This window comes from Nyctereutes procyonoides, unplaced genomic scaffold (genome assembly GCF_905146905.1).
Source record: "Nyctereutes procyonoides isolate TBG_1078 unplaced genomic scaffold, NYPRO_anot_genome, whole genome shotgun sequence".
Lineage (NCBI taxonomy): Eukaryota > Metazoa > Chordata > Mammalia > Carnivora > Canidae > Nyctereutes > Nyctereutes procyonoides.
In genome coordinates, this window is record NW_026575045.1 from 4,550,908 (window position 1) to 4,563,872 (window position 12,965).

General features: G+C 35.9%; 1 protein-coding gene across 1 annotated transcript in view; it reads right to left on the minus strand.

Moving 5' to 3' along the window:
- MAP3K5 (mitogen-activated protein kinase kinase kinase 5) overlaps positions 1 to 12,965 on the minus strand; it is a 198,864-nt gene that overhangs the window by 129,879 nt on the left and 56,020 nt on the right. The window contains 1 exon segment of the mRNA XM_055324629.1: positions 7,080 to 7,219. Within this exon segment, the coding sequence (XP_055180604.1) occupies positions 7,080 to 7,219 (140 nt within the window).

The window sequence follows — 12,965 nt, forward strand, 5'->3', positions numbered from 1 at the left end:
TCATAATGAACAAAAGGGAAGAGAACTCAGGCAAGCGTTGCCCCATTTGGTGGGCATCAGGAGGCTTTCAGATTCCTATCTCCTGTGTGCAGAAGTATTCCTTTTTGCTCTTTCATGTATTCAGACTCATGGGCCTATGATGAAAGTCTGTACAGATGAAGAAAATATCTGGTGCCAACTCAGTGATATGATGGCATCTTCCATTCACAGTGTAGCACAGACATCCTTCCCTCTTTATGGCAATTAGACACTAGAAATGGTGGGTAGAGGTGAGGAGGATCAAGGAGGCATGAGGAAGGAATGCAAAGGCAGACTCCGGCCAGGAGACAGAGAATTCCTTAGTAGATGTAATAATATTGCTAAATGCCATGAAAGAAAACTGGATTCTCCAGTCTCAAACTCTTTCCAAAAACTCAGGGATGGATTCTACAACTGGGAAATGAACTCGTGCTAAATAAATCATTCATCTAGTGAGTCAATTCAAGCTCCTGAGAGAAAATCTTGATAAAGCAATGCTCACATATACTACTCATCTGCTCCTCCCCCAAATTACTTACCCGCCGCCCCCCTTGTCCACTCTGATGTGCAATGACTATAGCTCAGAGAAGAGTTAGATCATTAAAAAAAAGAGAGAGAGAGAGATCATTCCTACCAGTGAAATAAAGAAACCAGACTGTTCCTTCTCTCAACAGAAAAGAAAGATCTTCCCATGAAATAACAAGGTTTGGGACAGCTATGCTGGGGCAGGGGGAGTGTGGAGTGCCATAGTTTACAAATCGATGGTCGGTTATCAAGTAAACAAGATGATTGTGGGGATGACCAGAGGCAGCAGTTCATATTAAGAGGACACAGGGTCAATGTTCCTGGTTCACTACTAACTTGTTCAACTTCTTTATAGGGTTACATTTTCAAATGACTCTTTCCCTAACATTTACTGATTTATTATTTATTATTTATTATTTTTTTCCAGTCAGGTGCTGGAAAGAATCCAATAAAAATTCACTGTTACACTCAAAAAATAAAAAAACCATTGGAAAAATACAAATGTTGATTTCATACACAATTCATACTAAAACTAGATTCCTCTTAGTAATTAACTTTGATAAGAGAGGTAAAGCTTTGAGGGGGTACAAGGGGGGAAAATGTATGGGTTTAAGAATATTATGGAATCTGAATGGATTAACTAGATACAAGTAAAAATTCAACTTAAGTTTGAAGTATTTAAACCAAAAATTACCCTTATGTCTTCATCAATTTACTAGAAACTGGCACAATCACTGAAATTGAGAACAAGGACATCACTATTCTTTTTAAAACTGTAACAATTTGCTTTAAGTGGAAATGAATAAGTATCAGAAAAACAGACTTAATATCCAATTTCTCACAATAAATTCTAAAGTTCCTCCGTACCTGCAGATAAAGGATAAGTACCACAGTACTGTTTGAATGAACAACTATGATAATTCTTCAAGTTTCATCCATGCTGTAGCATGTGTCAAAATTTCCTTCATTTTTAAAGCTAAATAATATTCCATTGTATGTATACACCACATTTTGTTTTATCCATTCATCTACTAATGGACACTTAGGTTACTTCTACCTTTTGGCTACTGTGAATAACACTGCTGGGGCATGGGTGAACAAAAATACCTCTTTGAGATCCTGCTTTTAATTCTTTTGGGTATATGTCCAGAAGTGAAATTGCTGGATCATATGGTAATTCTATTTTTAATTTTTGAGGAACTGCCATACTATTAAAAATGGATGATTCTTAAAGCTATTTCAGTGATGGTGTCACAAATTTTGGTTTGTGCACCTAAGATTTCATGCTAGTCAGATCCCAATCTAAAAAATACTAGATGCATTGAGGCAGAGTAAGAGTTTCTGCCATCACATATGTATGTAATATACTCAGTAAGATAGTGAAGGAGTAACCATGTACATAGATTGCTGCAGAGATTGATCTATTAAGGAAAATTCCATCTGTAAAATAATTTTTCAAGCAATGATTAAAGAAAAAAATACAACTAAATTTCTTGAAAAGGGAATCGTCTCACATAATCCTTACTTTTTTTTTTTTTTTTAAGATTTTACTTATTCATTCATGAAAGACACAGAAAGAGAGGCAGAGACACAGGCACAGGGAGGAGAAGTAGGCTCCATGCAGGGAGCCCGATGCAAGACTGGATCCCGGAATCCGGGATCAGCCCGAGACAAAAGCAGACGCTAAAACCCTAAGCCACCCAAGCATTCCTAATCGTTACTTTTCAACACAAGCTGTATCACCACTAACTGATATGCATATCAATCTCTACGATACATTTATTCTGTTGTAGATAAAATGGGAATAAAACCCATCTTGGTGCAGAAAAATCCAAGTGTATCTGAGCCTTTTCAATCACAGAACACTAGGAAAAAAGAAATGAAAAACGATTTTGGGATTCGAAATGCCCAAAATATATTAAATTATCTCGACAGACACAGGAAATAATAAAGTATCACAAACTTCTTCCGTAAAAAAAGAATTGTGAAATATTTCAACTACATAAAATGTATAGAAATTATGAGATACCCATGTATATGCCACCTAGACTTAGAAATCTAATATTACAGATAAACTTGAAGACTGGGCTTTCCCCCAAGTTCTACTCTATCCCTATCCTCCAAAGAAATAACTACTCTGAATTTGTTGGTTGTGACTCCCAGGCATACGTCAACCCTCTATAACACAAATAGGTATAAAAGCACCTGTCTCGCATGTGATTAGGTTCTGTATGAATGGTATCACATGGCACACATGCTTCTGTAATTTGTTTTTGTTCTCAACACTGTTTTTGAGATATATTGATAGTGCCACATAGAGCTCTAGTGAACTCATTTAAGTGCTCTATACTATTCCACTAAATGACTATACCAGAAAGTATTTGTTCATTCTCTCATTAACAGGTATTTACCAGTTCCTCTGGGGGAGGGGTTATTACAAACAATGTTAATATAACATTGTTGATTAGATCTCATTCTCCATGCCAGAGACTCTCTTTACAGTACACATCCAGGGACAGACTTGCTGAATCTTGGTGCTATGCTTACCGGATAATACTAGGTGTTGCCAAATTGCTCTTTGGAAGTAGTGCCAGTACACCCTCCCAGCAGCACTGCCTCTTCCCACTCTCCACAGCCTTGCTGTGGGCATCTTAAGGGCTTTTAATCGTGGACTATCTGATGGTGTGCAATGGTATTTCCTTGTTTTGCTTTGCTTTGTTTTTATAAGCAGCATTGTCTAAAGTGAGCGGGGAGTGGCCTAAAGGGAAGAGAGGGAGTCTAAGAAGGGGAAATGTGAAGAAATCTCAGCAATTAGAGCTGAGAGCTGTTGTTAGAAAGGAATTTCTGATAGAAGTAATGGCTCATTAAAATAATTTCCACACTCTCTACACTAAATAGCCATTCATTTCCCTCAAGTCCTTTCTTTTTTTTTTTTAAGTTATTTATTCATGAGAGACACAGAGAGAGGCAGAGACACAGGCAGAGGGAGAAGCAGGCTCCCCACGGGGAACCGATGTGGGACTTGGTCCCGGGACCCCAAGATCACAACCTGAGCCAAAGGCAGATGCTCAACCACTAAGCTACCCAGGTGTCCCTACCTCAAGTCCTTTCTGATGTCAGATGCATTCTGTGTGTCTGCCCCATGGCTCATTGGTCAGTAGTGTTCAGACTTACTCTCCCATTTACTGAGAGACCCTAAGTGGAGATCTGATAATTTCTGTAATGCAGGAAATTAATCTGAAAAAAAAGCTGTTTCAGCTATTTCTTATTTTCAAGAAAGTAAAAGTTTTAGCATAGAGTCTCATTAACAGCCACATAAGAAGTTGCCATGATACTTAAAGAAAACTGCAAAACTTGTGTTGTTAAAATGCGAAGGGGAAAAAAATCAACTTCTCTTTCTCAAAGTGCACTGATCTTTTTTTGAAAAAAGTTAAATATCTCATTCTTCTAAGATAGTATTTATGATTTCATGTTTTTAAGTATTTTATTTTATTTTTAAATACTTTTTTTTTAATTTTTTATTTATTTATGATAGTCACACAGAGAGGGAGAGAGAGGCAGAGACACAGGCAGAGGGAGAAGCAGGCTCCATGCACCGGGAGCCCGATGTGGGACTCGATCCCGGGTCTCCAGGATCGCGCCCTGGGCCAAAGGCAGGCACCAAACCGCTGCGCCACCCAGGGATCCCCGTATTTGTGATTTCAAATGGCTACAAATCTTATTGCAAGTAGGAGATTTGATTAGATTCTAAATATCCTTTCATATGAAAATTCAGACGTAGCTTTCAGGTACTTTATGGTTCCTATCAATTATTTTTTAGGAGCTTAAATTTAAAAGTTTTTTCCTATGATTTCGTCCCAAGAATTTGCTCCCAATGAGAAACTGTTCTCTTCAACAAAGAGCAGAAGATGAAAATTAAACTGGTGTAGCCTTACTTTCTAGATGTCCTAAGAAGGTCGCCATGTGACAAGAATAGCATTCTCATTCTGTCTTTACCCTGTGAAAATAGGGAGATGCTTCGTTTTTATTTTATTGGCTAACTTATAAAAAATGTTATGTATAATAACTCCTATTCTGTCTTATTTCACAGCAGTTTTCTACTGGTAGAAGGCAGGGATTACACCTATAATTAATTGCAACAGAAATTAATAACATTAAACACACACATGCACGCACACACACAGACTTTTCTCAGCAGAGGACCAGAAACATTTCTAGGGCTCAGAGGAAATTGTTAGACTGAAAAAAATACTTGCTATCCCATTGAGCTTTGTCCTCTGCAACCAGATACTTATTTGGGCTGGGAACAAGCTAAATTAAACCAAACAAACAATGGCAAAAGCTTTAAGTTAATGGAAGGAGGGAGAGAAAAGAAAGGATGGGTGTTGCATGAAATGACTCAGGGAGGCAGACAGAGTTGATGGGTTTTCTAAGTGAACACACTTAGCAGGGAAAGTCAGATATCCAAACTAGAAGAAATTGCAATAAAGCTTAGTGGTTAGGAGGGTGGGTTTTAAGAGTCAGGCAGACCTCGTGTTTACTAATTATATCACTTGGGCAAATGATTTAATTTATTTAAGCCTTAGTTTGCAGTTCTATAAAATGGTGGTATAATAGGACATAATATACCCCACAGGGATATCTGTGGAATTCAATGAGAAAATATATGTGGGTAAAGCACATAGTAAGTGCTTGGTTACAAGCAGCTATTATGTACAAGATAGGTGAGTTAATTTTAGATAGACTAGCCTTTCTGAAGAACTATTGTATTCACATACCAATAGCACTTCTAAACAAAAGCTGGCAAAAAGCAATTAAATAAATCAGTTTATTTGTCCCATACAAATTTCTGATAAGATTAGCTTCAACTCTTCCTCTCAGATGTAATTTTAATTCAGTTTTTAAAAATTGCCCCAGGAAAGAGTAGTCATAAATGAAATCACGATACCAATAGGACAAGAAAAAAAAGGGGGTAGAGTGAAAAATGTCTAACACAACACTGCCTGCTTAGAATACTTAAAGAAAATGAAATAGTACAATAAACAAGAATAAATAAAATAACCTCACTCCTTTATCAACTGCTAATACATGTTATAAACAATAGCAAATCAAAATGTTTAATTAAAATACGCCATCACAAAACTTTACAATGCATTTCTTAGAGGGCTAAATAAAATAAAGTAGGGATAGCTTAAAGAATTACTCCAGGTTAAAAAAAAAACAACCACAAATTCAGACAGAGTAGGGGCAAATTTGGGGGGACTATTTCAGAGTATTCTGAACAGGGATAGACTATCAATGCCCAGCACAATGCCTGGCATGCAGTAACTGTATTTGCTAAACTAAACTATAGATTTTTCAGAAAAAGCCATTCAAGCTTTGGATACTCATAAAAATGAAATGGGCAGCCCGGGTGGCTCAGTGGTTTAGCACCACCTTTGGTCTGGGGTGTGATCCTGGAGACCTGGGATCGAGTCCCACATCGGGCTCCCTGCGTGGAGCCTGCTTTTCTCTCTCTGCCTGTGTCTCTGCACATCTCTTTCTCTCTCTCACTCTCCCTCTCTCCCTCCCTCCCTCTCTCCCTCTCTGTCTTTCATGAATAAACAAATAAATAAAATTTTTTTAAAAAGATAAAAGTGAAATATTACTTTTTTTTTTTTTTTGCATGGTCATGGGGTTAAAGATCTTCATATAACAATTACTAAGCCATTAGAAATATGGCTCTGGGTTTTAGAGCTCCACGTCCCAAGGTTGACTTCAATTTGAAAACTGGAAGATCTAGATGAGAAAAAGCCACATAAAGCTAGCTGGAGGTTTCAAAAAGGAAATGGATGATACCAGGTTCAGCATGAGTTTCAATGAACTGTTAGATGCTTTTCAAAGAATCACACAATGATTGCATTGCAAAAGCATTTTAGACGATCTTTTTGGATGGTAAAAATATCTTCGTATCATTTTGATCCTATCACAGAGAGAATGACATGGGGCATGCTGAGTTTTGTAGACAAATATAGTAGATTTTTACTTCCCCCTTCCCCAAGTTATTAAGTTATTGAAATCATTTCCCAGTGAAGAGGATGGTAGTTTTCTGGTGATATTTGGAGACAGAATTTCTATTCAGAGCCCTTTCAGTAGGAGGTGGATTTCCAGTTAAAGACAGGTATGTCCAATGGAATATGTCCAATGGAACCCTCAATGGTGACACAGCAGGGGGCCTAACCAAAATTTATGCAACCTCCTGGTCTGTCTCCGCAGCGTGCAATGGATGACTTCCTAGTAACATGGTCTCCTCAGCGGCAATTCAAACTGCAGCTCAGAACTCAACACTAAGATTTTCCTACCGGTGTATCATCAAATTTCTACATTGAAGTCTAGATAAACTTCACAACTTCACTAGTAATTGCATAACTATTGGACTGGCAAAAACAAACTTTCACAAACTAAGCCACTTAAATTGCTTTGGATGTCAGGGACACAGAGAGGTATCCCTAGACTTCTGGTACCCAGTGTAAATATTTAGTAAACAAGTCAGGTACCTTCAGTGACTGCAGAGAGTCTGAATTATTATCACAGTAGAGGATGATGTTGTTGGCCATGCTGAAACTTTCTCTCACTCCCAGGTGGTAAAACAAGGACGGCTGCCGGAAGGCATCACTCATCTCCACCACAGCAATATCTGCAAACAGAAAACAGAGCCCCCCAAAAGATGACACCCAAATAATGCCCAGTAAGCACATTTTGGTTTTAACAACTTAGTATTCTCAAAGACGAAATGAGGAAATGATAGGGATTTTCCCTCCTCACTTATCACTGAATTTTGAATTTGCAGTTCTACCCGGAAGTGGTTTTAGAAAATGCAGCAAACCTGCATTTTCTTTTTATACATGAAAGGGATCACGATCACATAATTACTGGAAACTAAGTGAAGTCTGCAATGGTGGGATGCTGGAGCTAATGCTCTCTGTTAAATTTCAACATTAAAGCAAGTGAACTAAGTTTCCAGAAGCAGACCCACAGGAAGCTGCAGTAAGTGATAAATGTAAAATGAGATTTTAAAAAGCAAATGGGGGGGGGCATCTGGGTGGCACAGTGAAGAGGCCAACTCTAGGTTTTGGCTCAGGTCATAATCTCAGGGTCAAGAGATCAGGCCCTGAGACCAGCAACACGCTCAGCTCTCTATCCCTCACCTTCTGCACCTCCCCTCAAATAAATAAATATTTAAAAAAATAAAAATAAAAAAGGAAATAGGTGAGACTTTGAATTAACCCAGAGCTGATTTTATAACTTAATTATTATTAATATCCAGCAAGTCCCTAGTATGTGTACTCAAAAAAAAAAAAAAAAAAGCAAAGGTACAGAAAATTATGACTGAGAAGGAAAATATAACCACAGGTACAAATTCTACCAAAGCTCAGAGATGATTAACACCAAGGTAGTATAAACCTGATACCAATATTTGACAAGAATGTCAAAAAAATGACATATAGGTTAGTCTCAAACTCATTTTATATATGGACAAAAATATGAAAGAAAAATGAAAAAAATGCACCAAGCATTATATTGTAAGAAAACTAGATTATGGGTTTGAAATTTATTTTGGGAATGCATGGATAGCTCAATGGGAAAAAAAAATCATCAGCATCTCCACAGCTGCCCCAAGTGCTTTAATTAAACTTCAAAACCCATTTCTTATTAAAAATAATTACAAAATAAAAATAGAAGAGCACTCCTTTAACATGAAAAATAATCTATTCTGGGGTGCCTGGGTGGCTCAGTCAGTTGAACATCTGACTCCTGATTTCAGCTCAGGTTCTGGCTTCAGGGTTGTGAGATCTAACCCCATTATGCTGGGCTCTGTCCTGGGCATGGAGACTGCTTAGGATTCATTCTCTTTCTCTCTCTTTCCACCGCCCCCCGCCCCACCCCTCTACCCCCTGTTTCTCTCTGTCTCTCAATCTAAAAAGAAAAAAAAATGTATATATATGTATATATATATTCACAACAACTTCCAACTTTGTGTTGATAGATAATCCATGGAATTCAGGAAAAAGACAAGGCAACCAATTATTCCCACTACTACTAGTCAGCTTTCTGAAAATTCCAGATAATGCAATAAGATTTCACAAAGTAAGGAAATATAATACTATAAAATAAAATACACAATTATCATTACTCAAAGATGTTTTGGTTGTCAACCAAGAAACCCCAGTAGAATCAACTAAATAACTATTATAAGCAATAATATAATTTAATAAGGTGTTGAGCTGTAAAATTATTATGAAAACCAAGAGCTCCCTTTGTAATCATAATAAAGGTCTGGAAAATATAATGGCAAAACAATTCCAAAATGAAAATGTTAACACACCTTACAACAAATTTAACAGATGATGCTAATTCTTAAAAATATTTACAATATGTGACAGGTTAAAGGTTAATATCACTATAAACCAACACTTATTGGTCAGGTTAGGACAAATAAGCAACCATAAAGACATTACAATAGAAAATTAGACTATAGACATAAGCAGGCAAATTCACAAAAGAATAACTAAAATGGTAAATAACAGGAACTCTATACCTCACTACTAATAAATGCACATAAAGCAAACTGTAAAGTACCTTTTTTTTTTTTTTGGTCTAACAAGTAGTCAAAAATATTAAAGAATGCCCAATGGAGATGCAGAAAAATGATACTCTTACATGCCAAGGAGAATTTTAAACTTCCTAGGACACTTAAATCCTTAAAGTTATGCACACTTTGGGGGCCAATAGCTCCATTCCTAAGAATTTACCCAGAGAAAATGTCTATAAATGTGGTGGTTTACTTCTAAGTATGCCCACTGAAATTTATTTTTTACAATAAAAATGGAAAATACTTAAGTATTCATTAATAGGAAAATAGGTAGAGAGGTAGATATATAGATAAGATTCAAAGAGTGGTTTATTATGCATCATTGAGAACTATACTGTTGAATCACTATATTATATACCTGAAACTAACATAACACTGTATGGTAACTACAACGGAATTAAAATAAAAACTTAATTAAAAAAGAAAACGGTATTGTGGAAGAATGTTTAGCAATGGAAGTAAATTCAAGGTATATTACAAAAAATATTAAGATATAATACATTGTAATGTATATATTCTACACATGTGGATTTAAAAATGTCTGGAAAAAATATACGTCTGTGAATAGAAAAAGTGTCTGGAAAGTTGTAGACCAAAATGTAAACCAAGATAATAGCTGTGTAATGGGATGGTAATGTAATTGTATGCGAAAAAAAATGTCTGGAAAGTTGTATACCAAAACGTAAATCATAATAATAGCATGTAATGGGATTGTGCATTATGTTTTCTTCTTTATTCCTTCTCTATCTTTTTACAATTTCCCTTATGAACAGTGATTACTTTTCTAATTTAGGAACCTATCAAAATAAAAGAAAAACACTAAAACCCCGAGTGACTTTGTAAAACCAAACTGCAGCACAAAAAATAACGCAGGCTCTTGAGAAGCTGTTTGATGCAGTTGGCCTTGTCTAATGAACGTGAGCTTAGAATTCACATTCTGTGAAGGAGAAATAAATCAGATCAAAAGGGGACTGAAGACAGAGGATTTAGCGAGGTTATGAAAGAGGCAGCCAGGTCAAAAGAGCTTCAAAAGACTTTTTTTCAAGGCTAAAATGACTTAAAGACTCTTTAATACAATTAAAGAGTTTTCTTTTGGGGTCCTTATTTCTACATCAAAAATCAGCACATGAGAAAATGAGTCATTGCATCCCACCTACACACCCATCTGCCTCCTATGCCCACAATGCTTCCTCCTCCCACAGATGCCAGCCAATCGCCCATCAGTCACAGTGCTTTAAAGTCAAGAGACAGGGTAAAATGAGGCTGAAAGAAACCCAATGAAACAGTAGTTAATGAAAAACAAATGAGAGCCATGCAAAGAAAAATACTAGCTAAATTAAAGTAGCCACAAGAAGAGGGGAAATGGGTTATTTCCAGAGAATGGGCTCCTGGGATCTCATGCTAATCTTAATAAAAACACTGCAAGAGGTTTTCAGATTAAGAGAAAAACTAGACATTCAAAATAAATTGTACAAGCAAAATAAGGCATATTCCTTAGGTCTGAATGTCTAAGCAGGAACAGCTCCATTTTGGGATGCTGTATAGAGAACATTAAAAATGCTTGTTCGTGTAATTTTAAAATATTAAATACAGTATGACAACTCAGAAAAAAAGTGACTTTTTTCTACTTCAGGTTCAGATGACTGATGAGTTCTAACCAATTTATATTCTTTTCCAAATGTATTTTTTAATTTCCATGGAGTAAAATGTACTCTTTCATTTTCTCTGACGAAATGATCAAAGTTTGTGCCCCATTTATTAAATTGCTGAATCTGTTTCCTTAATGTTGAGGTTTTGGGTTCTTTATATTATCTGGATATTTTTTCTTTGTCAAATAAAGGGATTTGTAAATATTTTCTCCAAGTTTCTGACTTGTCTTTCCAATCTGCTAATAGTATTTTTAGAAAAGCAGAAGTTTCTAACTTTAAGTCCAATTTATCAATTTATTCTTTTATGATTGTGCTTTTAGGTGTGGTATCTTAAAAATATCTTTGCCTAACCCAAGACCCCAAAGTTGTCTCCCATGTTTTCGTCTAGAAGTTTTATAGTTTTACATTTTGGCCTATGATCCATGCTAAATTAGTTTTTGTAAATGATGTAGAGTATGAGTCAAGGTTCATATTTATTGTAAAGACTCTCCTGTCTCTGTTGAATTGCTTCTGCTTCCTTGTCAGACACCAACTGGCTAATTTGTGTGGGTCTGTTGCTGGGTTTTCTATTCTGTTCCATTGATGTATCTATCTTTTGCCAACATTACACTGTTTTGACAGGTGTGGCTTTATGGTAGGTATTGAAATTAAGCATTGTGAGTCTTCCAACTCTGTTCTTCTGTTTTCAAAAGTGTTTTAGCTATTTTGGTTGTTCTATTTGCTTTCCTGTATAAGTTTTATTTTATTTTATTTTTTAAAAGATTTTATTTATTTATTCATGAGAGACACACAGAGAGAGAGACAAAGAGACAGACACAGAGAGAGAGACAGAGAGAGGCAAAGACAGGCTCCATGCAGGGACCTCAACATGGGACTCGATCCCAGGTCTCCAGGATCATACCCTGGGCTGAAGGCAGCACTAAACTGCTGAGCCACCCGGGCTGCCCTTGTATAAGTTTTAGAATCAGCTGAGAACTATTGGCTGATAGCTACCAAAAAAAAAAAAAAAAATCATCCTGGGATTTTGACTGATATTATGCTAAATCTAAAGATTTAGATCATTTTGGGGAGATTTGACTGATATTATGCTAAATCTATAGATTTAGATCATTTTGGGGAGAACCGACATCTTCATGTATTGAGTCTTTCCATCCATGGATATAGTGTATCTCTTCATTTATTTAGGTCTTTCTTGATTCCTTCCTCAGTATTTTGTAATTTTCAATACTCAGTTTCTGCATGTATCTTGTTAGATTTATATCTGTGTTTCATTTTTTGGATATTTTTGTAGATGATATTCTTTCAAATTTCAAATTCCAGTTGTTCATTGCTAGTATATAGAAATACAATTGATTTTTGTATAATTTTTTCCACAGAATGGGCTCCTGAGATTTCATGCTAATCTTAATAAAAACACTGCAGGAGGCTTTCTGATTAAGGGAAAAATTAGACATTCAAAATAAATTGTACAAGCAAAATAAAGGCATATTCCTCAGGTCTGAATGTCTAAGCAGGAACAGCTCCATTTTGGGATCCTAACCATGTATCCTAAGACTTTGCTAAACTCTTATTAGTTGCAGGGTTTTTTTTTATTGGCACATGTTCTGGGATTTTCTACATGAACAATCATGTCATTTGAAACAAGAAATGGTTTTATTTCTTTCTTATCTTTTATGGCTTTGGGTTTTTGTTGTTGTTGTTGTGTGTCTTGTTTTACCTGATTATATTGGCTGGGGTTTCCAGTAACACAGCATTTTTAAAACAGGAACATTTCATTATTTAACAAAAATATCATTTTATCATGGCTACCTCCTGACCCTGATGGCTATCTTCTCAAAAGTAGTAGAATAAACAGGTGTAAATTATCTTCCTTGTGAAATTATCTTAAATCATGTCTAAAATGCAAAAAAAAAAGATGTAATTATAGTAAACAAACACCTGATACTCCACAATTCTTGAAACTCATTTATATGAGTTACACTTATATTCACTTTATTTCACAAACATGTTTTTAGTAATTACTATGTGCCAGGCACTCCATGTTTATCAAATATTAACTCAGTCTTCATAATACTCCTTCATGCTAGGTAATATTATTATTTCAGGACTCTGAGGCAGAAATGTATAGATAATCTATCCAA